This window comes from Lepidochelys olivacea (genome assembly GCF_965140295.1).
Source record: "Lepidochelys olivacea isolate rLepOli2 genome assembly, chromosome: 1".
NCBI lineage: Eukaryota > Metazoa > Chordata > Testudines > Cheloniidae > Lepidochelys > Lepidochelys olivacea.
Window position 1 is genome coordinate 64,596,694 of NC_140411.1, and position 27,052 is coordinate 64,623,745.

The following is a 27,052-nucleotide window of genomic DNA, read 5'->3' on the forward strand; positions in this document are numbered from 1 at the left end:
TACCTGTGCAGACGCCATACCACGGCAAGCATGGAGCCCGCTCAGCAAACCGTAACCGTGTGTCTCCTGGGTGCTGGCAGACGTGGTACTGCATTGCTACACAGCAGCAGTTAATTGCCTTTTGGCAGCAGACAGTGCAGTATGACTGGTAGCCATCATCGACGTAGTCCTGGGTGCTCTTTTAGTCGGGCGCCTGGGCAAACATGGGAGTGACTCAGCCAGGTCATTTCCCTTTTAAGTTTCGTCTCATGGCGATTCAGTCCTACCGGCAGTGCACTCTCTTTTAATCTCCAGCCAGCAGAAGATGATGGCTAGTCGTCATACTGCACTATCTTCTGCCAAGCACCCAGGAGATGATGACGGCTAGCGGTCGTACTGCACAGTCTGCTGCCAGCAAGATGTATAAAGATAGATGAAGTGGCTCAAAACAAGAAATAGACCAGATTTGTTTTGTATTCATTTTCTCCTCCTTCCCTCTGTGAAATCAACGGCCTGCCAAATCCAGTTTTGAGTTCTATCCTTGACGTTTTGAGTTCTATCCTTGAGGGGCCATTCAGTTTCTTGCAAAGCCACCCCCTTTGTTGATTTTAATTCCCTGTAAGCCATGTCGTCAGTTGCCCCTTCCTCCGTCAGGACAACGGCAGACAATCGTTCCGTGCCTTTTTCCTGTGCAGACGCCATAACGGCAAGCATGGAGCCCGCTCAGATCACTTTGGCAGTTAGGAGCACATTAAACACCACGCGCATTATCCAGCAGTATATGCAGCACCGGAACCTGGCAAAGCGATACCGGGCGAGTAGGCAACGTCAGCGCGGTAACATGAGTGATGAGGACATGGACACAGACTTCTGCAGGGGCCCTGGCGATGTGGGCATCATGGTGCTAATGGGCCAGGTTCATGCAGTGGAACACCGATTCTGGGCTCGGAAAACAAGCACAGACTGGTGGGACCGCATAGTGTTGCAGGTCTGGGATGATTCCCAGTGGTTGCGAAACTTTCGCATACGTAAGGGCACTTTCATGGAACTTTGTGACTTGCTTTCCCCTGCCCTGAGGCGCAAGAATACCAAGATGAGAGCAGCCCTCACAGTTGAGAAGCGAGTGGCAATAGCCCTGTGGAAGCTTGCAACGCCAGACAGCTACCGGTCAGTCGGCAATCAATTTGGAGTGGGCAAATCTACTGTGGGGGCTGCTGTGATGCAAGTAGCCCACGCAATCAAAGATCTGCTGATATCAAGGGTATTGACCCTGGGAAATGTGCAGGTCATAGTGGATGGCTTTGCTGCAATGGGATTCCCTAACTGTGGTGGGGCCATAGACGGAACCCATATCCCTATCTTGGCACCGGAGCACCAAGCTGGCGAGTACATAAACCGCAAGGGGTACTTTTCAATAGTGCTGCAAGCACTCGTGGATCACAAGGGACGTTTCACCAACATCAACGTGAGATGGCCGGGAAAGATATATGACGCTCGCATCTTCAGGAACTCTGGTCTGTTTCAAAAGCTGCAAGAAGGGACTTTATTCCCAGACCAGAAAATAACCGTTGGGGACGTTGAAATGCCTATATGTATCCTTGGGGACCCAGCCTACCCCTGAATGCCATGGCTCATGAAGCCATACACAGGCAGCCTGGACAGTAGTCAGGAGCTGTTCAACTACAGGCTGAGCAAGTGCAGAATGGTGGTAGAATGTGCATTCGGACGTTTAAAGGCGCGCTGGCGCAGTTTACTGACTCGGTTAGACCTCAGCGAAACCAATATTACTGCTTGCTGTGTGCTCCATAATATCTGTGAGAGTAAGGGGGAGACGTTTATGGCTGGGTGGGAGGTTGAGGCAAATCGCCTGGCTGCTGGTTTCACACAGCCAGACACCAGGGCAGTTAGAAGAGCACAGGAGGGTGCGGTGCGCATCAGAGAAGCTTTGAAAACCAGTTTCATGACTGGCCAGGCTATGGTGTGAAAGTTCTGTTTGTTTCTCCATGATGAAACCCACCGCCCCTTGGTTCACTCTACTTCCCTGTAAGCTAACCACCCTCCCCTCTTCCCTTCGATCACCACTGTCAGAGGCAATAAAGTCATTATTGCTTCACATTCATGCATTCTTTATTCATTCATCACACAAATAGGAGGATAACTACCAAGGTAGCCCAGGAGGGGTGGTGGAGGAGAGAAGCACCAGGAGGGGTGGTGGAGGAGGGAAGGACAAGGCCACACAGCACTTTAAAAGTTTAAAACTTTAAAACTTATTGAATGCCAGCCTTCTATTGCTTGGGCAAGCCTCTGGGGTGGAGTGGCCGGGTGGCCAGAGCGCCCCCCCCCCACCGTGTTCTTGGGCATCTGGGTGAGGCGGCTATGGAACTTGGGGAGTAGTATGGTTGGTTACACAGGGGCTGTAGCAGCGGTCTGTGCTCCTGCTGCCTTTCCTGCAGCTCAACCATATGCTGGAGCATATTGGTTTGATCATCCAGCAGCCTCAGCATTGAATCCTGCCTCCTCTCATCACGCTGCCGCCACATTTGAGCTTCAGCCCTCTCTTCAGCCCGCCACTTACTCTCTTCAGCCCGCCACTTACTCTGTTCAGCCCGCCACCTCTCCTCCCGGTCATATTGTGCTTTGACACTCTGACATTGTCTGCCTCCACGCAGTCGTGTGTGCTATGTCAATGTGGGAGGACACCATGAGCTCAGAGAACATTTTATCACGAGTGCGTTTTGTTCGCCTTCTAATCTTCACTAGCCTCTGGGAAGGAGAAGATCCTGTGATCATTGAAACACATGCAGCTGGTGGAGGAAAAAAAAAGAGGCAGTGGTATTTAAAAAGACACATTTTCTAGAACAATGGCTACACTCTTTCACGGTAAACCTTGCTATTAACATTACATACACAGCACATGTGTTTTCGTTCCAAGGTCGCATTTTGCCTCCCCCCACCATGTGGCTAGCCCCTCACCCTCCCGCCCCCCGGCTAACACCGGGGAACATTTCTGTTCAGCCACAGGCAAACAGCCCAGCACCTCTGTATGTCCCCTTAAGAAAAGCACCCTATTTCAACCAGGTGACCATGAATGATACCACTCTCCTGAGGATAACACAGAGAGATAAAGAAAGGATGTTGTTTGAATGCCAGCAAACATACACTGCAATGCTTTGTTCTACAATGATTCCCGAGTACGTGCTACTGGCCTGGTTGGTAAAGTGTCCTACCATGGTGGGTGGAATAAGGCTGCCCTCCCCAGAAACCTTTTACATCGCTTTGGGAGTACATCCAGGAGAGCTGCAAATGCCAGGGCAAATTAATCATTAAACATGCTTGCTTTTAAACCATGTATAGTATTTTAAAAGGTACATTCACCAGAGGTCCCTTCTCCGCCTGGCGGGTCTGGGAGGCAGCCTTGGGTGGGTCCAGGGGGTACTGGCTCCAGGTCCAGGGTGAGAAACAGTTCCTGGCTGTCGGGAAAACCAGTTTCTCCGCTTGCTTGCTGTGAGCTATCTACAACTTCATCATCATCATCTTTCTCGTCCCCAAAACCTGCTTCTGTGTTGCCTCCATCTCCATTGAAGGAGTCAAACAACACGGCTGGGGTAGTGATGGCTGAACCCCCTAAAATGGCATGCAGCTCATCACAGAAGCGGCATGTTTGGGGCTCTGACCCGGAGCAGCCGTTTGCTTCTCTGGTTTTCTGGTAGGCTTGCCTCAGCTCCTTAAGTTTCACGCGGCATTGCTTCAGGTCCCTGTTATGGCCTCTGTCCTTCATGCCCTGGGAGATTTTGACAAATGTTTTGGCATTTCGAAAACTGGAACGGAGTTCTGATAGCACGGATTCCTCTCCCCATACAGCGATCAGATCCCGTACCTCCCGTTCGGTGCATGCTGGAGCTCTTTTGCAATTCTGGGACTCCATCATGGTCACCTCTGCTGATGAGCTCTGCATGGTCACCTCTGCTGATGAGCTCTGGCCAGCATGACAAGCTGCAGGTGACGATGCAAATAGGAAATTGAAATTCAAAAGTTCGCGGGCCTTTTCCTGTCTACCTTGCCAGTGCATCTAAGTTGAGAGTGCTGTCCAGAGCGGTCACAATAGAGCACTCTGGGATAGCTCCCGGAAGCCAATACCATCTAATTGCGTTCACAGTACCTCAAATTCGACCCGGCAAGGCCGATGTAAGCGCTAATCCACTTGTCAGAGGTGGATTAAGGAAATCGATTTTAAGAACCCTTTAAGTCGAAAAAGAGGGCTTCATCGTGTGGACGGGTGCAGGTTTACATCAATTTAACACTGCTAAATTCGACGTAAACTCCTAGTGTAGACCAGGGCTTAGTGTTAGGAAGGAGAATGCACTTTATTTCTTATCAAGCGGCAGTAAGAACTGCCTTGCAATTGATCCACCACTTTTAGTCAGAACTTCAGCCCTGTGTTGGTTGAATGACTCTAATTAAACATGCAATTGCCAGAGCTCTACGCTTCCCCATCTTTCCCACTCCTGTCAGTGGCAGCATTAAGGGTAGGTATTTACCCATTAACTGTTTGAATGAGTGCTAGTGAATGAAACAAAACTCTGGTACCTCAGCTTTTCATGTCTAATATACTAGGTGTAAATCATTCCAACAACTGTATATACAGCAGCCTTGGCACTGTTCTTTCAAGATACTGTTTAACACAGTAATGTGTGTATTTCAAGTTAAGAGAAGCATATAATCATATTATTTCCAATGGTTTAGCAAATGTGCTGCACCTGGCATGTCTTGGAAGTTCCATAGGGTGCTGAATAAAGGCTTAAGGAAAAATTTAGTTAATCATTTGTCGCTGCATACAATAAAGAGAGGTTCATGCGCTTACATTTTGGAGATGTATTCCAATGAAATCCTGTTTGGAATATGCCTCTGCTTTAATTCCCCAGAATGAAGAGGGGAAATGTAATTCTGGGAAATTTTGAAATGAAATTCTGGGAAATTTATTTAAAAAAAAAAAAGGTATCTAGCTAAGACTTCTTCATACTGCTGGAGGTTAGGCTTGGGAGTAAAAAGCTGAACAGACTAATATTTCCCTTCAGTGTTCTCTTGTTTTTTTCCCTTAAGAATAATTCATTTAGAATAATTTAGTTTCTTAAAATTATGTAGAATATACTTTAGAAGGACAGAGACTAGATATGAGTGTGTACATTTGTAGGGGTACATTCACTAAAGCTAACGCAGTGAAGTTATATCTCTCTGTGCCTGTGAGGATTCACTTCTATTGGAACCAGCATTTCCTCCACCATTCTCCGTAGGGAACTGGCTTTTCAGTCATATGAGGGTTCCAAAGGAGGAACTCTGGCACCAGTTGCTGAGGAAAGGCTGTGAATCCTCTCATTCCCTCTGGAGTTGTAATAAAGCTAACTGAACAAGACTACAAACACAAGCCACTGTGTAAAAGTCTGTAAACTCTCTAGATATCTTACTATGCTGAACAAAAATGTGTCATCTCTAGATAGTATGGTGACAGGAGTACTAGAAATGCCTATGATAGACAAGGTGGGTGAGGTAATATCTCTTATTGGATCAACTTCTGTTGGTGAGAGAGACGAATTTTCGAGCTTATGCAGAAGTTGGTCCAGTAAAAAATGCTATATTACCAACCTTGTCTCTAATATCCTGGGACTGACATGGCTACAACAATACTATATATGATAGATAAATCCATTGACATCAAGAGTGCACCCAGATCTATGTCAAGGGACAACCGAAAAAAATCTCCACACATAATTAGTGGCAAAACTTGTTGATCACAGAAAGGGAGTCGCTCATCTATTACTTTCCATCCAAGTTAGATGTATCTTCATCCTGGAGTGACCTTTTACCCCCTTTCTGAACGAAGATCTCCCAACTAATTACAAAGAGTTCTTGTCGCCTATTATAAAATCTAACTAGATGTTCTGCTGTTGTTGGAAAGTCAGTTTATTTTAGGTAGAAAAGACTGAGAAAAGGATATGTGATAGGAATATCTCAGGCTGAGAGAAGTGTTGGCTATATCACAGGTATAGATGAAGTTTAGATCTCATATGCAAAACTCCCATGGATAATGGTGAACCTGGTTTTGGGTGGAAAGGTAGAGCAATGGATGAGAGATTTTTCTCTGGGAACAAAGACGCTCTCTTCATTTTTTGGTCCTTGATTTAATAAAACAATAGGCCTGTGAAACAGAGAAATGATGTGTGGACTAGTTGAAATGTGTGTGGGGAATAGAGAAAAAGGTGTACATAGGAATTTTGATTGTGTTAAAATGGCAAATGATTTACCTGAATTCATAAATGCTCACTTGGTCATAATTACCAATGTTGTCTCTTTGTGCTTAAACTGTGCACATTAATAAATATTCTAACAATTAGAGGGGTTCAAACAATATATTTATTCAGTCTAAAAGTATCCTAAAGAGTTCATTTTATCCATCTGTATAAAAAGGTAGCCAATAGGATGCCTTTATTGCTCTCATGTGGATAATTATGACCTATTCAAAGTTTAGGCTACCTGTTGGACCTTTTGCTTTATGACCCATTTAACATCATGGAGCACAAAATCTAGTCGGTTATTGAGTAAAGAGTCCCTACCCTCCATCACAAATTCCCTTTGCAACAGAAAATAACTTTTCCTGGTGTGGAGAAAGTGAATAAGGAAAAGTTATTTACCTGTTCCCATAATATAAGAACTAGGGGCCACCAAATTAAATTAATGGGCAGCAGGTTTAAAACAAATAAAAGGAAGTTCTTCTTCACACAGCGCACAGTCAACCTGTGGAACTCCTTGCCTGAGGAGGTTGTGAAGGCTAGGACTATAACAGTTAAAAGAGAACTGGATAAATTCAAGGAGGTTAAGTCCATTAATGGCTGTTAGCCAGGATGGGTAAGGAACTGGATGAAGTCATGGAGGTTAACTCTATTAATGGCTATTAGCCAGGATGGGTAGGGAATGGTGTCCCTAGCCTGTGTTTGTCAGACGGTGGAGATGGATGGCAGGAGACAGATCACTTGATCATTACCTGTTAGGTTCACTCCCTAACAGTGGGCTGGATGGACCTTTGGTCTGACCCGGTATGGCCATTCTTATGTTCTGTTTTCTTAGAAATGGCAGTGAACATGGTGCTTACATAGAGTGCTTCTGAGTCTGTCAGGTAAACAGCCATTTATTTATTTAACAGAATACATATTAGGTATCATCCCAATGAATCAATCACTGTACGCATGAGTTTTTAAATATCCTTATTGTTTGCCTGAAAATTGGGAAGTGAAGAAACAATTCTTGCCCATCAGTTGTGTGTGTGTATGTATTCCTAAACAAAAATCTGATAAAATTAACTTAGGGTTGAGAGTACATATCAGTAATTTAGGACAAACTACCTTATATTTAGGGATGTTGTTATCCAAAACAAGCACTATAAATTCAGAGTTAAGATTAAACCTAACCTGTTCGGATTCCTTTTAAGGCATGGAAATACACAGTTAAAGTACCCAAACAACCTTAACTCTGCCTGCTAGTGACACGTTTTAATAACCATATGATTATAATAAGACATTTAGTGTTTATGGTTCCAAATTAAACAAAACTTATTTTTAAAGACTTTTTTCCTTCTTCCCATCATGGTGTCACTATAGAGCAGAGTTAAGATTGTTTGGTTGTCTAGCGGTCATTAAGATTATTAGGAACAAAAAGAAAGATCTGAAATGACCTATTTTTAAAATTAATTTAACATAAACTAATTAACAAATTTACTTGTAAAATTCATTCTTACTCAAAGGCTAAGTGCTGTAATTTTGGGGGACACACTGTTATTTTTCATACGTGGTAAAGTAGTAGAATCCCTGAATAAAGTGCAAAACTCAGATTACCTTAGCTTCAGAGCTACAACTGGTGCCTCCATAATTTATACGTGTTTTTTAAAAAAAACACATTTCACAGTCTCTAAGGTGCCACAAGTACTCCTTTTCTTATTTCACAGTGGGTTACTGCAGACACATCCTTCATCTTCAATTGCTATAATTGCTCATAGAGATAATGCACTGTTTAATGCGGTCAGCTCTGTAGGTCATAATAAACCTTTTTTCAGCTCCTTTCTATCACCATGAGGCTATAAAAATCCCAAAATTGGACCTTATATTTGATTGATGCCACTGATTTCCAATTTATTGCTGTAGTTACTGTTCATTAATTTCTTTCATTAGATTTTATAATTTTATAATTTTTATAATTCACGGCAGTAAGTAAAACAATCACATTTAATAATATGTAAGCAGTGACACATTTACACAAGTAGTGTTGTGAATGTAATTCTGGACCTAATTCCAAACATATTTAACTAGCTGAGACTCAATTAACACATGACAGAGTACCCCTTTCATATATTGCCTGGCCAGCATAGGTCTCCATATTGTACATATTACAGTATGGCATAAATTAAATAGCTGATTGGCACAAATGTAATACAGAAGACCTAATTTCATTGTGGCATTCAATTCAGTAAGTCATATATCTGAGCTCTCTGAGGCTGTATGTCTACTTCACATTTGTATATATGAAGAGTGATAAGTTTTTTCTTCTTTGTTAGTTTATATCACTCCTAGTATTGGGAGTATCTACTGTAATCAGTAAGAGGAAACACAAATATATATCAGTCCTGTAATACAGTGAGATGTTTAAAAAGCCAGAACTGTGTGATGAGTCAGTTGGGGTCTTATCCTGTGATTTGTGGCAGGCCTTTAACTCCCTTAGAATTTGAGGGCCCTAGACAGCTTGTCCAGATCAACCTATTAACTTCATTGGAAATTGTGTCTTCATAGGGACTCAGGATCAGGCTCATATGCAGCATAGTAGAGGATGACAATTCTGCTGTTTGTAGGTAGGAAACCCTGAAGAAGTACCTGGCCAAAGAACGGCAGATAAAATGGAAAAATAAATACATTTCTAGAGCATGAATCACTAACATGTAAACAAACCTAGACACACACAAAAGAAAGACATGCCATGGTCACTGCAGAGCTTGTGGTTGTGGTGGAAACCAGTCCTCAGAGAAGGAAATCTTAAAAGAAAAATTTCAAAATATTTTCCAGCTATTCTGCTGTCACCCTTACCTCATAGCTACAGCTCAAAAGACTTTTGACTGAATTCATCTGTTGTTTTACTTAGCTGTGATATGCACAGCATACTATGCAAAATCTTAACAGTAATGAATAAAGTTTGTCATTTGCCTACAGTTATAAGCACATAATGAAATGGCACAAGTTCCACTTCAAGAAAAATTGAAATTTTACTATAGTTAAAACCTGACTAAAACAATCAAATTATTTAACTAGTTTGATAAAGGCATGCAATGAATTCAAAAGAAATCTCATCAGAAGGGATAGTTAGCCCTTCTACTGGCAAATTATCTATGTATGTGTAACATGCCTGACTAGATCCTTCCCCTACTTGCATCTTTCAATTTTCCTGACTCCAAATACATCTCCTGAGCCCTCAATTGACTGCTTAACTTTTAACCGTCAATTACCTCAAGATGACTCCCAACCTTTGGTTATATTTTTGTTGAGGGGTGATCTTAGCTCCAGCACACACTCTGCTGCATTTCACCTAGCTCTCCTTAGAACTCTCACACAGTGGAGGATCCAGTTAATCAAAGGATGCACAAATTTGATCTCTCCCATTATAAAAAATCCAGCTTTGATCCCATCTCCCTTCTCTGCTTCATCTTCAAACTCACTGATCATGCAGTCTACCACCTTTGTCTTACATACACCTTTAATTTCATTCAAGATCCCATCCAATCTAGCTTCCACTCCTACAGTCAATTGAAATGGCTCTCACCAGTCTTTGAGGACCTCTACCTGCCATATTTCAGGACCTCTTCCTCCTCCTGCTTGAAATATCAGCTGCCGTTGGTGTCATTGACTAATTCTTCTCAAAATTGTGACTTCCCTGACTCTGTTCTCTCCTGGTTCTCCTCCTACCTCTAAGATTGTTTCTTCAGAGTTTCATTGGCGAGGGGATACTCTTCCACTCTCCCACTTTCTGTGGAAGTCTCAAAGCTTTGTCACTGCTCACTTCCCCTTTCTTCCTCTCTGGATGGTGTCATTCACTATCATGGCTTTGACTATTATCTTTATGCTGATGACTCACAAATATACTCTGGACCTATCTTCTTCCAGCCAAACAAAATTCTCAGCCTATCTTTCTGACTTACCCTTATGAATGTCTAGCTGTTAGTTGACCCTTATCATGATCAAAACTGAGCTCTTCATCTTCCCCCATAACCTTCTCCTTCCTCCCTGTGTCTTAATATTCCAAGTCGTTCAAGTCCATAGTCACGTTTTCATCTTTGATTCAGCCCTCCCTTTTGATCCACATGTCCAGTACACATGTACACTGTAACAGTTAATACACATCACTGTTGTTATATACCATACTAGCACTTTGAGTATTCCAAATATTCAAACAAAAACATCTGCTAATTAAATACAGAGAACTTAGTAAGGGCAAGTTGCTAAACTAAGACTAATTCTAGACTGCTCGCTTGCTCTTTCTTGCACTTATTTTTTTTTGTTTTGTCTGTTTTAATTTTTTAATAAAAAGTAAGATAATATTGAATATTTTGCTGTGGCTAAGAGCAGTAAGACAGATTGTTAATCAAAGTAAGAGCAATAATGGTGCCAAATTCTTAGAAAAAGCTAAAGTATAAATTAAATTGCTACCGAGTATAAGGGTACGTCTGCACTTGAAAAGTGGGTAGATGCAGCTTATGCTGGCAAAAAAGGGCTTTATAATTTTATGTTAATTTTAAAATTGCAAACACTAGCTAGTATACAATTCTGTCTCAAACTATAACTTTCCAATAGTAATATGTCAAAAATGGCTGTCTTTCAAAATAATCAGCACTTTGTGAACTTTGCTCAATGGAAAAATAAAGTACCAGCTGAATGTCACTAAGTACACCAAAATAAGCTGCATAAAGCTTCCCTTTGTAGGATTTTTGTTTATTTTTCAATAGAGAAAGGGTCCATGAGGGCCAAAGTGCAGCGAGTTTCCCATGTTTTTAGTTTCTTTTTGAAGAATAAATATTTTCATTACATCTTGTAAGGCCTTCATTCTTTTTTTTTTAAAATAAACTCAGCTATTTTGGTGTACCCATTGACTTTGGTATGTTTAAAATGCTAGTCAAGCAGTTACACTAAAAGGTACTGTTTACTTTATCCTTAAAGGCACCCACTTAAAAAAAAATTATACAGCCCACTGAAATAAGGACAAAACACTGTGGTGTGCTTTTGAAAGTCTGTTTTTAGTATGCAAATTTTAAATTAATGATATCAGATTAGATCTGTATTTACCTTTATTTTACATTGATGACATGTTTCACAGAGGGTGTATTATACATTTATGAATTAATACAAATAATATGAGGATGAAAAAAGTTATTCTTTGAACTGTTGCCAATACACTGTTTTTAGAATGTGTTTTCAGATCATAGGAACATTTGGAATTCCTGTCAGTGTTGTGTTGAGTCTGCAGCACACAGTGAATTCAGGGATTAAATTATTCTGCAGCTCTGATGGAAACCCTGCTAATGCCAGAGAACTTGTTCCTTAATGGGCTGTAAAATTGTGTACTCTCAGAATGCATCAATTTTACATTAAAATAAATGTAAAGTAAGTATATGGGTGGGAAGAGTTCATTCATAGAAGCTAGATCAATTTTATTACCTACAGTTCTGTGTCATTATATTTCAAGTAACAGTAAATAGCTTTAATTTATACAAAATTATTACTATAAAGAAAATGTATACATTAGGAATTGAGTCACTAGATGACTCAGAGGAGTGGTAATGGAGAGTCATTCTTTTACCTAAATGTCTCCAATTTGATGCTGTCATTACCATCCGACAGCTGTTTGGTGTTTTTTGTGTCCATTGAGCTGGTGGGCAAAGTCCAGCCCCACAGTGGACAGGTGTGCATATCAGAAAACCACCATTACAAACATCACCTTTGTTGGCAGACAGGCCAAGGATTAAATGAGCGTGTAACTTGAACTAACCTTTTATTTAAGAATAGGGTTCAGGCATGTTAGTAGACAGATGCAGAAAATTTGCCTATTTGTGAGTGAAGAGAGGTCAGCCTTCAGGTCTTTGAAGCTGGCATCTTGAAACCGGTCACTGAGTTGTAGTTTTAACATATTAGCTGGTTGAGGTGACCCCTCAGCTTCACATCAGCCAACCAACACATGTTAAAACTATTTCTTATCCTGTCTATGTTCGGATTTTAAAAGTGTTAGTTATCACATTTTAAATAAACACCTTTTTTCCTAGTGTGGACAAGTCCCAAGACTGCTCTTTGGTTTGGTTGGTTTGCAGTATTCTAAGAGCCTGTGCAGCTCTGACCTTTCTCCTCCTGGCTATTTTTTTTTACATGTTTTGTATTTACTGGCCTATGAAATAATACATCTCTTGAGTTCACTCTGGGCCTATGGCTCCTAAGTAGGACACAATGTATTATCATCATGCCATCACGATGGTCATAGAATTCATGCTGGGTATAATAAGAAGAGATATTTTCAACTTACTTTCTTTTTAATTTCACAGATAACCATTGAGAGAGACAGTGGTTTGGATGTGAGCTCCCCTAAGCATGGAAAGATAGATCTAGACAACATGCCCCATGTTGGCGGAAACACCTGGGCTGGTGGAACAGGTTAGCATTCGTTGTGTTCTCGTGATTTGCGTGAGTCTTTGAAGGATGTCTCAGATAACTTTGGTGACCGTTCTAAATTTCAAAAGTATTTTATCATTAAATTCTTTTCCTGCTGTCAGTTTTTAATCCATACTGTGGAAGGTAAAAAGTTCTTCAGAATCATATAAACATAGATACCCAGGACCAGGCAAGTAGATATTAGAAATCTTTATTTCTTACACTTTGGTTAATATCTGATTCCATCCATCCAAAGAGTTCAGTGTCTCCTAATTCTGAATGATATGACAGCAGTCACACTATACACAGTAGTGAAAACCATAGGCACACAAACAACAAATTCTGGAGTTACATTGGCATCTTAGAGACTAACCAAGGTGCCATTATTACTCCTTTTCTTTTTGCGAATACAGACTAACACGGCTGCTACTCTGAAACCTGGAGTTACATTGTTAATTTACAGGAAGCAAAGTTAATAGTTTTAAGGGCTAATAGCTTTGAGGATTTAAAGTAGGAGTTAAGTGGAGTGTAAGCTCTCTGCACAGGGGTGAATTTCATCTTTGAAGAATAAAGGCCTTATTTTGATTGCAAAATTGGAGTCAGAACTCCGCTTTACCATGGTATTACTTCACTTTTGAAAGTACACAGTTATTTGCAAATGCAAATAACGTATTTTCTGTGGGACTTGGGGTGGGGTGATAGTGGAGGTTTTAAAAGAGGAAGATTTATGTGATAGTTATGACACATACTTGATTTTCATATCATCTGTTCTAGGTGGGAGAGACACAGCAGGGCTGGGCGGCAAAGGTGGGCCCTATAGACTGGATGCTGGCCACAAAGTTTACCAGATATCTCAAGCTGAGAAAGATGCTGTTCCTGAGGAGGTGAAGAGAGCTGCAAGGGAGATGGGTGAAAAGGCCTTTAAACAGAGGTTAGTATTCAAATTTGATTTCGGCCTCCATTCTGCCCACCACCCATCCACACCAAGAAGAATAGCTGTATGGAAGCATTATAACAAAGATGGCTGAAATTGTTCAGATGAAATTACAGCAATCACAGAAGAGCTCTTTGTAAGCTTGAAAGCTTGTCTCTCTCACCAATAGAAGTTGGTCCAATGACAGATATTACCTCACCCACCTTGACTCTCTAACATCCTGGGATCAACATGGCTACAACAACACTGCATACAGTAATCACAGCTGTTTACCAGTACACCTTCATACTGTTTCACAGTTTAAGACAGGAAGTGAAGAAAACTATATCTTATTGAAACCACACTATTAAAATGCTAGGGTGATTTGTGTGGGCAGTTTGTAATTACCTGAGTGAGAATTTGGCCAGGTCCTTGATGTAAATGCTCCTACTCTTATGAAAAATGTCATAACCATATACAAATTCCCATTTAAATTATGAAGAATTCAGATTATATACAGATGGTAAAAATCCATCATTGTAAAGCTTCAGTATCCAACAAACAGTCCCTTTAAACTGCTTTGAAAATTATCTTTGAAAAGCAAAATAGCTTATTTTTAAAGGATCTAGGGCCAAGTCTTTGGCTCATATAAATTGTCATAACTCAGATGACTTTCTTAAGAGGACCAGAGTTCTTACCAGCATTAGCATGATGTGTAATGGCTTTTAGATGCATAGTGTGTCAGGTTCTAAGACCATGCATAGAAATTTAGCACATTTCTGCTGACTCACCCCTAGTGTCAAACTGTGGTATGTTGCATAAAGATGCAGAGTTCTTCTGCTGACTCATATTGGCAGCCAGACCAAGTGGGTTCTATTATTTCCCACCCAGGCTATAAGACAGTTTGAGAGTGTCACTAGGACAGAAGGAACTACTAGATGGAGAGTAAAATCCATCCTAGAAACCACTAAGTTCTGGAGAAGCTCCATCAGGAACTGACATCTGCTGTTATTTAAGCAGTGTGGGAATGCCACTTGCTTACACAGATATATAAACAATTTTTATTATTGTTTTCTTGGGGGTATTAAATATAGAATGTGCACTGCACTGTTGAATCATTAGATTTTTGTTTAATTAACAATTTAGCTCTTTAGCACTCAGCTCAAACCTTTATTTTCAGCAGTATTTTATTACCATTATTATTATTAGGTTGTATTATTATTAGTATTATTATTAGTATTATTAGGCATTAGTATTATTAGGTTGGACTAGATGACCTCCTGAGGTCTTTTCCAACCCTAATCTTCGATGATTCTATGAAACAAAATGGCTTTTTAGAAAAACTTACTTCAACTGGCAATATGTACACCCACCCCAGTTTTATTTCCTTTTTGTACAATATTTTATTCATTTATTTATAGAACCTGATGTTGGTAAATTACCTCACTGTTTATATATCTCTGTTCTTCAAAATGACTCAACTATTGCGGTTAGCTATGAAATATTTTGACATTTTTGTAGCTTTTTGTATTATACATACAGATGCATACACACACCCCTCTCTACCTCCCTCCAACATGCTTTTATGTTTTTTCCCTTCCCCCAGTTACTCCTTTTCAGAATATTATCCTTCTTACCGGGGAAGGCTAGCGCCTACAAATAGTTGACATGGGAATGTTGCAGCTGCGTGCTATAGAACCTGAATATCTGCACCATCAACAACTCATGGATTATTAAAGTCCCAGGACTTATACCAGTGGTGGGCAACCTACGGCCCATGGGCCGCACATGGCTCGTCAGGGTAATCCGCTGGTTGGCCGCGAAACAGTGTTTACATTGACCGTCCGCAGGTACGGCTGCCTGCAGCTTCAAGTGGCTGCGGTTTGCAGTTCCCGGCCAATGGAAGCTGTGGGAAGCAGCAGCCAGCACATTTCTGTGGCCCTCACCACTTCACACAGCTCCCATTGGCTGGGAACAGCAAACTGCAGCCACTGGGAGCTGCAGGTGGCCGTGCCTGAGGACGGTCAATGTAAACAAACTGTTTTGTGTCCCTCCAGTGGATTATCCTGACGGGCCGCAGGTTGCCCACCACTGACTTATACACACAGTACTGTATTTGGCCCACTCTGGGAGCTTGAAACCACATTGATTCTGTATAACACTGCAGCAGTCCTCCTTGGACTCTCCTCTGCCCTCCGAGATAGCTGGGCCTCTGTCCCTTCTGACTGACGCTGACGAGTTGGGCTGCTTACTTGAAATTTTGTCTGGAACTGGACCATGGTTCTTGGCCTAATTATCCTTCTCAAGCAGTTCAATCAGCTGTGACTTGGTTAGCTTTTCCAACACAACCTTTTCTTACTAAACGGCTGTATAATCTTCCTTATGGAGCTGATTAAACACCATTTTCCTTACTGTTTCCTTTGACTTACCGCGTTTTAGCTGTTACAGTAACTTGTTGCAAAATACTACTGTTGTATCCAGTACCTGACAGTCTGTCACCAGCTATCATGGATCTACATGGGGTTTGACGTCCCAGCCTTCAGACAGTCCCTTTGGGTGTACTCCTGTTATTGCCAGGCTTTCAGTTTGGCTTTTACAAGGATGATGCAGTCTCATGACTCCAAGACTGGGCCCTTTGGGTCACAACACCCTTGTTTATCATAGTGCACTCTCCACTAAGTCCAAATGAATTCAGACTCCTGTTAGAGATTTTACCCCTGCAGGGAGCAATGCAGGGTAGCCTTTTCAGAATAAGCCAGCATTTATTAGTCAACTGAAATCAACCCTTTGAAAGTCCTTAGGTTTGCATGGAAATGCCAAGTTTAAGTCAGAGTCTGCATTGACTGAAGCAATTGCTCCAACTTTCCATGGTTTGCTGGAGTCCATTGTCTCTATCTGTGTGCAGCTTAAGCCCCGGTTTGTTTATACCTGATCCCTTTGGGTAGTCTACACTGGAATGTAAGCCTGGGCTCAGACTCCAGCCCAAGCAGGATAGATGGTGGTGACTCCTTGTTGCTGGCTCCAGTTGCCAGAGGCATGCAGACCCAAAACATGGCCCTGCACGATGTATTAGAGGCTGCAACAACTTCCTGTAAACTACCATGGGATGGGCAGTCAAGTTTTCTTACACTGCACCACAAACAAGGGCTAGAGTGGCTACAGCTCGGGAGGGTGCTAGGAAGCCTGGGATAGACTGGTTTGACTCGGGCCTGCGAAGTACAGTGTAAATGCATGAGTGCAGGTGAGAGACCAGAATCCAGAAATTCTAAATCAGCATAGACTCTCAGGCCTTGATTTACAAACACCAAGTCTGCATGCTTGAGCCCCACACACCCTGGGCTTACGTTGCAGTGTAGACATATGCTTTGTCTCCAGATGCGGCTATGCTGTGTTCACAAGTTAATGTCCAGTCCTTGGGTCTTCCATTGTCTCTCCATTTATCTGTACTGATTCCATTCAGTTCTTGATGGTGCATTTTGGTCCCACCCAGACAGGCTGACACCTATATGATTCCAACATCTCTCTTGTTCCTCTTGTCCCAGAGAAGAAATTAATCCCTTCACACTCAGTGGCTAGACATACAAAGTCAGTGGGTAAACTGAATAATGCTTCATAAAAATATTACAAAAATTCCTCCAAGATCCACATCTCTTCCCCCTTTAAGAACAAACTGAGCGGGATTACTCCCAGTGATTTAGAGACAGTCAAGCACCGTGGGACAACACACAAGCAATAATACTTGCATTCCCCTTAATATGAATTACTTCCATAATCATAATTATGGAGGGTTATAGTCCATAACAACCTGGCATTAGAAGCTTTCAGATGATTGAGCCAGGCAAGCGATCCATATACAATAAAGTGCCACCCTTACAGATCTTCTTCCATGCATCCTCTTACGAGCCCACACAGTTGCAAGACATTACTTTTCAATAGCTGCATAATTCTTTTCCCTGGGGAGCACTTTTGTGCTTAGCTGTGCAAATGGATGTCTCTTCCTAAGCATTAGTCTGCATCAACACAGTGTCTGAGGTATCCGTGAAGACCATAAAGGGTTTGTGAAAATCTGGGTTTACCAGAACTGGATCTTTGCTTAGGGTTTCCTTCAGTTCACAGAAAGCTGTTTGACACTGTTCCATCCAAACTACTTTGTCTGACTTACCCTTTTATAATTCAATGATAGGAGCAGCTAGGGAGTTAAAGTAGGGGTACAAATCTCCTGTAAAACCCCACCATCAAATAAAGGAGTGGGCCTGTTTTTGTTTTTTTTATTTTGAGAGCGGGTCAGTCCTTAATGGCCTCCATCTTTGCAGGGTCTGGCTTCATGAGACCACTCCCCAGACTGTGTCCCAGATAAGTCGCTTCTACTACTCCGCTTTATACTTTTCTACCTTTACAGCCAGTCCTGCCTCCCTAAGGCAGTGGAGAAGCCTCCTAACCTGGGACATACATTCTTCCCAGATTCGGCTAAAAATACAAATGTTGTCAACATATGCCAAGCAAACGCCTCCATTTCCCTCAGTAATCTACAAGACATTGAAAGAAGGCTGGTACCCTCTCCAGGCCAATGTAAGACCACAAACCTCAAAAAGCCTTATCAGAATGGTCATGACTAAAGCTCCTAGGCACTACAATAATGCAAATAATAAATAATAATATTACTGTCAAGTTTACTGAGTGGTAATAGGAACTAGTAAGGAACCTGCTGCATAGTCCAAGAAAGGTTGGGGTCTAGACTAAGGAAAGAGTGAAGTGAATTGCAAGATTCACTGTTTATATGTAATTATCTGAAAGGACTACTTAAATATAGTGCAGCCTGTTTAGCAGTTCTGAGTGGGAGGCTAGGATTTAAAATTATCACTCCTGAAATTTCCTGGCTGAAATGTACTGGCTATGGAAAACACATCAAATCACTGACATTATCAGTTGAATAAAAGTGGTCTCTGTTTATTCTGCTACTCTCCACCCCAGTTTCAACTTCTAGAATCCCCTGAGAGTTCCACACACCTTACAAGAGATTTTTCAGAAAGCTGTTACAACCGGTCATATTATTTCCAGTTTTCATCGTAACTAAAATAACACATGGTGCATTTTTATGTGTAATGTGATCATACTGTTCATCCATACCTGTAAGCACAATGTGTTTTTTGAGCTCTCAAAGATCAGACAACTTATGCAAAACCTCAGATATTGCATAGCTCTTTTGCTGAACTGTTTTTAATTCTAGACTAAGCACTGGTTTTCTTATTAATCTTGCAGTAAAATTCCCCTCTGTAGGGAGAGGATAACTGGTAGAGCCACTGTAATTGTAGACATCAAACTAATAGACTGCAGTCTGCTGATTGTATCATTTTTCATGCAGCATCCACCTTGACATTTGAGACAATCCTTTGTAAATATTTGGAGAGACATGTGAATGTTAATAGAGTAGTGTAATCAAGCTACTTCTGGCAGGTGGACTTTCATAGTGGATGGTCACTGTTGTGATAATTGGGCCTATAAATTTACTCTCATGAACTCAACTGTAAAAAGTATGTGAAAGTTCACAAGTTGTCACAATAACCTGTAATAACTAGTGTTGATGGGGAAAAAATACAAAAAGGAGATAGAAAAGCTAAATTAGTTTAAACGAAAAGGCCTACTCATATTGTTCAAGGACTGTTAAATTCATTTTTGGTAAAAACAGAATCTGTGGAACTGGAAATTAATGAACCAGAATTGGTGTGTCTGATATTAGACTTAATTGATGGACAAAATAATGAGGGGATGGGCTATTCCCACCATTCCCTTTGTGGGTTCTTAAAGAAAGACTTTGGAGGGGTGGAATAGAGAAGAATCCAGATGGAGGCTACTAGAGTGAGCTTCTCCATCATGGCTGCCTCCCGCACCATGTCCTGAGACCCTAGACCAGCTTTGTCCTAATTCTGAGGTGTCTTGACCAAATTGAGGCAGAGAGAGGGATCCAGATGACATCACCACTCCTACCAGCTCCAGCTGAATCCCAAACCCACCTGAGATGAAACGGGATCTGTCGGACTTTAGCAGCAGCTGCAGCAACAAACAGCTCCAGCTCATCTCAACTAATTTCTTCTCTTTTCCTCAAAAGGACAGATTTACCGTCTTCGGTACCATCTTAGAGACTGTCAAATGGGGTTTTTTTTCTTCTAAAACTCTCTCCAGCTAAAGGGAGACGGAACAGAATTTAACACTATTTAATGTTGGACAGTTATGTTCACACCTTGGCCCATTTCTTCCATCTAAATTAATGCAATATTTTTGGCAGCCCAATGTGTGACTCTCTCAGAAGATGGCACTTCAGCAAACAAGCGATTATTTTCAAAGTTCATTTCAAACAAAACTTTGTTTTAAAATTTTTAATGTTTAATGTAAGATTTGTATCCAGCTGAATCCCAGCTGTGTCCGAAACACCACCTGAGATAAAACGGTATTGGACTTTAAAACAGCAGTAACAACAGCTTTAGCTCATCTCAACTAACTTCTTCTCTTTCCCTCAGAAGAATAGTTTTTACCTTCCAAGAGACTCTGAAACAATGGGGATTTTCCTTCTAAAAACTCTCTTCAGCTAAAGGGAAAGGGAACAAGAATTGTGGTTAAAATGAAAGCCTTACTTAATTCTTTACATTTCAAAGGTTAAAAGGATTTTTAATGGTAAGTTTGCCATTATACAAAGCAGGCTGAGGTCTCTGTATATCAAACTTCAGACCTTTAACACTGTTTAATGTTGGGCAGTGAATGATTATGTTAATACCTTTGGTCCATTTGGTGCATTTAAATAATACAACATCGCATAGACTACTATAGTAAAACATGATCTTTAGTTTAATATTTAGGAGATACATTTTCTCTGGGTTGCGAAGGTATTAAACTCAGATTCCAGGAGTCACCAAGGTAAATGCCAGTGCACAATGTTGTTTGCAGTAGCCGTGTTGTTCCCAGGATACGAGACACAAGATAACTCTGCTACACACTAAAAACCATGAACTCAGCAGAGACTGGTTTTATGGATCATCACAACACCACACATGCCCTTGACCCACTTGCTAACCAATAACTGCCAACTTCATTTTAAGTGGTGTCTTTCAGCATGTGTGAACACCTTATGCTTTACGATCTGTCCCAACTTGTATTTAGCTTACATGCAGAGCCGTCCTTACCCATGCGCAAAGTATGCAGATGCGTAGGGCACCAGGAAATTTGGGGCACCAAATTTCCTGGTGCCCTGCGCAGCTGCTTGCTGCTCCAGCCCCTGCCCCGCTTCTTCCCCATGGCCTCCACCCCAGCCCTGCCTCTTCCTACCCCCACTCCACCCCTTCCCTAAAGCTCTGCTCCGCCCCGCCCCTGAGGAGTGCAGCAGGGCTGGGCCTGCACTCACTGGCTTGGGGCTTGTGGGCCGGCTATGTAGGGCCCCACAATAGCTAGGGACGGCCTGCTTAGACACTCTGGTTACCTTCCCCACACCTAAACAAGAGCTCTGTGAAGTTGGTCCAATAAAAGATTTTACCTCACCTATTTTGTCTCAGTGCACAATATTGAGAATTTTCCTCTTCCTAGCTATGGTGCTGTAATAATCTTCTGTAACGACTGTCTCACAAAGTGTATAATTCAGTGTAGAAAAACATTAGATCATAGTAAAAAACAAAGTTGTAATCTTTGTTTCAACATTATTCATTAAAGAACTGATCCAACTCCCACTGAAGGCAATGGGAGTCTTTCTATTGCTTTCACTGCAAGTTGGATTAGGCCCTAATGCAGTAGTTCTCAAACTAGGGCCGCTGCTTGTTCAGGTAAAGCCGGTTTGTTTACCTGCTGCTTCCGCAGGTTTGGCCGATTGCGGCTCCCACTGGCCACAGTTTGCCGCCCCAAGCCAATGGGGGCTGCGGGAAGCAGCAGCCCTAGTTTGAGAACCACTGCCCTCATGCATCTGTAGAATTCATGTTACAATATAATATGCTTGAGGCAAGTATCTTGTAATAGCAAATTAAGTTGTACCTCACCTAGTCTACCTGCAGTTTTTGTACCACTTTAACTATATCTGATTAAAAATCAATATTGTTAAAGCAGTGCAGCCCCCTGGCGTGGATGCAATTGTACTGGTATAAAGGTGCTTCTACTGGAAATAAGCCATACAGATATAAACACCTTTGTACCAGTGTAACTGCATCCACAGTAGGGTGTTGCACTGCTTTCACTGTATGCTTAGAAACAGATAAAGCAGTAGAACATGTGTGTGTAGACCAGCCCTACAGGAAATGGTATAAAATATATATACCAGTATCAGCAGCTCAGAAATAATTCTCTATTTTAGACCTTCTAACAACACTAAGCTCTGTGTTCTGCCTTCTTTGTTTAGGAGCAATTCTTTTAAACATTTGTTCAAAACTTTCCATTTGTTCTGAGGTTTCTTTATTTTGTAAAGGGTGTTTAAAAGGTACTAACTAGTTTTAGGTCTACCAGGACAGACTTGCAGAGCACTACTTAACCTTATCTTTGTGTTAAATGTTGGTTACCCAGAATGTTTAAAATGCATTACAAATGAGGTAAAAAATACACACCTTGACAACTCCCTTTATGTACATATAGCAACACCTGAGCAAGCAACTGTTGTGTAATTTTATCACAGTTGTTAAAGTATATGACTTGCAGCCTAATCACTAAAACAAAAGGATCTGAGACTGCTAAAGGATTAGTACCCTCCATACATATTAAATGTGATGTAGGCTTTGTGAACATCGGTTATTAACTGTCTCTTCAGAACTCAACAAAAGCAGCTGCTACTCCTCAAAGTCTGTCCATTGTTGTTTGAGTTTAGCTATTGTGACAAAGTTCCTCCTCTGCTTTGGTGGGTCCTGTGCTTTTTGGTGGATTTACTCACCTCAGAGGTTCACGGCAGCCTTCAGTTTGGCCACTTTTGCTAGAGGCTCAAACCTGCTGTTCACTCAGCTAACCTAATGACTGGCCAGCATGGGGGAAATGGAGAACAGTCTCCTCAGTCTCTGTTGTCCCACCTAGTGGGACAATCCTTTCCAAATTAGACCTTCCCTTCTGGTGTTGCTCACAGACAAGATCAACTCCTCCTGTGTCTAATGAGGAGTTGGGTGGGGATGGGGAGGAACACCGGGTTCCAGCCCAGGGCCCTGTGGATAGCATCTGTCTATATCTCCTATATCAGCTGCATGACAGCTACAGCTACAACTCCTTGGGCTACTTCCCCATGGCCTCCCCCAGCACCTTCTTTATTCTCACGGCAGGATCTTCCTTCTGAAGCCTAATCATGCTTGTATTCCTCAGTCCTCCAGCAGCACACCTTCTCGCTCCTTGCACACCCTCCACTAACTAATGGGAGGTCCTTTTTAAACCAGGTGTCCTGATTAGTCTTCCTGCCATAATTGATTCTAGTATGTTCTTAATTGGCTCCAGGTGTCTTAATTGGCTTGCCTGTCTTAATTGGTTCTAACAGGTTCCTGATTGCTCTAGTGCAGCCCCTGCTCTGGTCACTCAGGGAACAGAAAACTGTTCATCCAGTGGCCAGTATATTTGCCTTCTACCAGACTCCCGCACCCCACTGGTCTGGGTCTGTCACACTATTATCAACAAATAAATTTACCCCTCCCTGTAGAAATGGATTAGATGCTTTTTCGCGGTTCCATTCTTAATCTTTTAGCCTCTTTCTTGCTTCAGATTAAAGGAGATCCAGATGAGTGAATATGATGCGTCTACTTATGAAAGGTTCTCTGGAGCTGTCCGAAGACAAGTTCAGTCTCTCCGAATCATCCTAGACAATCTGCAGGTAACACTTGATTCATTGGTAAAGGGAACTGTCAACTCACTAGATTAGGACCAAAATGTTACCAACTGTGCTTTAACATTATATCACTATTTGATTAATATTATCATTGGGAGTCAAGAGCAAATTCAGGTCCTACATACAATTAGGGCAAACACAGGAATATGTGACTATTTCAAAAACAGCATTAAAGTGGACCTGTGTTCTGGCCACCCAAGAATCAGGATTCCCACACAACTCACCACAGGGATGACTTTTTAGAAGCACAATTAAACCGAGTGAGAGAGGAGATATTGGGAGATGAGAAGGATGTGTGTGACAATGCATGGATCCCATTCCGTGTCCCTGATTCTGTCCTGGAGCCCCCCTGTGGCTCAGAAGTGTGAATAAGGCAGATTTTCATAGGGGGCCCATGGCTCCTGCCTGGTCATAGCTTTTCAGGCATCCAACTATGTGTAGCAGAAAGCTTAAATTTATAAAGCTTAAATTTGACTCAGTTTAAAAGAAACATTGGCACATTTAAAAATAAAAATAGCTGCTCTCTTTATGTAGGACATAACCAACAAGAAAGTTTGTCCTTTATTGCCTTTGTTTGCTGTATTATCAGTTAATTAACCATAGAACTGTGCTAGCTTCCAGCAATGCTGGTACACAAACACTGTAAACAAAAACAAGAATATTCATTTCAAGATAAAAGTGAAGAAAGTTGGAAAAAGGAAAGAATTTTTACATTTTTAATGGGAGCAGGTGGCGATAGCACTAGAGATGAGAAAACATAGAACTAGTTAACTTATCAGGCAGACATTCCTTATTTCAGGAATATAAAGTCAGTGGTGCAATTAAAAGTGGTGTCACTTTTAGGTCAAATTTTACTATGTAATTATGGTTTTGAAAAATAAGCTCCTTAAAAATCCTCAATCACTTTCTAACTTTGGGAGGTATTATAAACTGCAATAACTAGACATACAAATTCATAACTTTTCAAATTAAGTTTGAAATAAAGACAAATTTAAACTTATTATGATTGCATAATGTGTGCACATTGTTTATATTATTCAGACCCTAATATTTGTTTACTTGTCTCTTGCTTTATCGTGAATCCTTTAAAGATGGGCCATCATTTTATTGACATAGAAACAGCTGAAAATCATTATGGAAAAATAGTTTTTTTCCTTGAGAGTTTTCAGGCACAGTTTGCTCTTTCTATTTTAGCAGCATCACATGCATTTACAAAATATATTGAAAACATATTGGTGTGTTTTTGTTTTGCTTTTATTTTGTAGATAGAATAGGAACTGTATGCAATTCTACATAGAAGGGATAGTCATTGAATATTTTAAATAATTTAGCAGTGTTTTGGAGAAGAAACCAGTTCAAATTTTAGCAGGAAAAGAACAATGTCAACTCGTTTTTCCCTTAAGATGTTTACAACTCAAATACTTTTAATTAATGCATAATCAGAATAGCAAACATCTTCAAGAAGAAGCTATCATCACCTGAAACACATCTCTGAAAATGACTAAGAGAATAGGATTAGTGTGAACCATGCCGCTAGTCAAAACATTTTCTTTCCACACATCTTTTCCTTCAGTAGTGAATATCCTCAAAGCTATAACTTTGTCAGTGTAAACAATAACTAAACTAATTAAGAATATGCTCAGTGAAGCTGAAACTTTATTGCCTTCTGCTGTTTTTCTCTTGCTGTCGACCAAGAGGAAGTAGATCACAAATACTTGAAAGAACAGCAGCCCTCAGAACTTGGTGTGTTAAAGACCCATCCATGCTCAAATGCTTGTAGTCAATGCTGTGAACAAAATGTTATCTCAGCCCATTTTATTGTTCCTGTCACGTGTGTGTCTCTCTGTGTGAGACAGGGCAAACTGGCCATCACTTGTGAAATTTTGATAGGGTGTGTATATATCATCTGGAAGTTAAAACAGTCAGAAAAGGAACCAAGGCAGGATGACAGACTGCAAACTTATTGACCTAAGGCAACATCAGAGGAAGATGAGACTTCCACTTTGTAATGCTTTATGAATCAGAAAAGATGCCAAAATCATTTGCTTTGCAGATTTCCTCATATTCCTCTCTGCTCCTGAAGTGGAAGTAGATCTTGTAGAATGAGCTCTTGAATAAGAAGGATGAGTTCTGCCCAGTCTCATACAAGATTTACAACTGCTTCCCCAACCAGTATGAAGATGGTGGCTTTCACAGTTTTAAAACCTTTGTCCTTGCCCATCTGGGAAATAAGACACCTGTTTCATCAGTTGTTCCACTATGAAATTCAGTATCCAGTTGGCTATGTGGGCTTGAAGTGGAAGGTGAGGTTTTCTCACTGCCTGGAGAACCTAGAAGTATGGGTGTTAAGCTAAATCCCTTTTCCAGAGTGTAAACAGAAGACTTCTAACAAAGACATCTGGACACGTAAGGCTTTAAAGGTCAGACCTTTAATGAATCCATCAATTAAGACCCAAAAGTAGGTTTTTCTAGAACTGATTTCAAACTGAGGACATGTTCAGAACACCTACATTTGAACACATGCCAGAGGCAGTGAGCTGGGATGTAGAATTTTTTGTGGACTGTTGTGGGTCATCAAATAGCTGTCCACAGTGTACAAAGTTTCAGAGATCTGTCCTCTCAAATTCCAGGCGTGCATCTTGAACTTCTCTGGGATTGGCAAAGCATGGTCCCTGCTTCAGAAGATTTCCGATGAGAGGTAATTTCAAAAGAAGACAAACTGACATTTCTAACAGTTGAAAGAACCAGGGTCTGTGAGGACAATGAGAGACCATTAAGAGGACACTTAAGCCCTGTTATCCTCATAATCAGGTGACTCCAGGAGCACTAGCAAAGATCTATAATACCTACACCTTAATCCAGTCCCACTGATGTTGAATTTACAGGAAAGGAGTATAATGTCCAACTTCTCATAGGTTGGGAGACAGACACACACAAACCATCCCATTTCACTCCCAAATAATTCTCTCTTTCCATGAAAATCTCAGCTGTACTGCCAGGACCAGTGGGTTAAAGTGGAGATCCTGTGAATCCGATCATACATTAAGTGAAACATGAAACCCACACTCAGCAAATAAACTGTGCTATCTTCAAATGGACCCTCTGACATGCAAGTCATTGTGAAACTATCCTTTGAAAATGTTCTTAAATACATTATTTTTGTCTAAGCACCCAATTCTTCAGTCTTCAGAGCTTACTTCAGTGGGAGTATTACTAGCGTATGGACTGCAGGACTGAGCTGTAGAGAATGGTACATCAGTATTAACAGTCAATGCACAAACAACCATGGTTGCAAAAAGTGCATTGTCTGAGACTCATAGAATATCAGAGTTGGAAGGGATCTCAGGAGGTCATCTAGTCCAACCCCCTGCTCAAAGCAGGACCAATCCCCAACTAAATCATCCCAGCCAGGACTTTGTCAAGCCTGACCTTAAAAACCTCTAAGGAAGGAGATTCCACCGCCTCCCTAGATAACCCATTCCAGTGCTTCACCACCCTCCTAGTGAAAAAGTTTTTCCTAATATCCAACCCCACTGCAACTTGAGACCATTACTCCTTGTTCTGTCATCTGCTACCGCTGAGAACAGTTGAGATCCATCCTCTTTGGAACCCCCT

At 41.3% G+C, this 27,052-nt stretch overlaps 1 protein-coding gene across 1 annotated transcript in view; it reads left to right on the forward strand.

Moving 5' to 3' along the window:
• VWA8 (von Willebrand factor A domain containing 8) overlaps window positions 1-27,052 on the forward strand; it is a 291,052-nt gene that overhangs the window by 239,681 nt on the left and 24,319 nt on the right. The window contains exons 38-40 of the mRNA XM_084611928.1: window positions 12,596-12,704; window positions 13,476-13,632; window positions 23,314-23,422. Of these exons, the coding sequence (XP_084468054.1) occupies window positions 12,596-12,704; window positions 13,476-13,632; window positions 23,314-23,422 (375 nt within the window). The remainder of the gene's footprint in view (window positions 1-12,595; window positions 12,705-13,475; window positions 13,633-23,313; window positions 23,423-27,052) is intronic.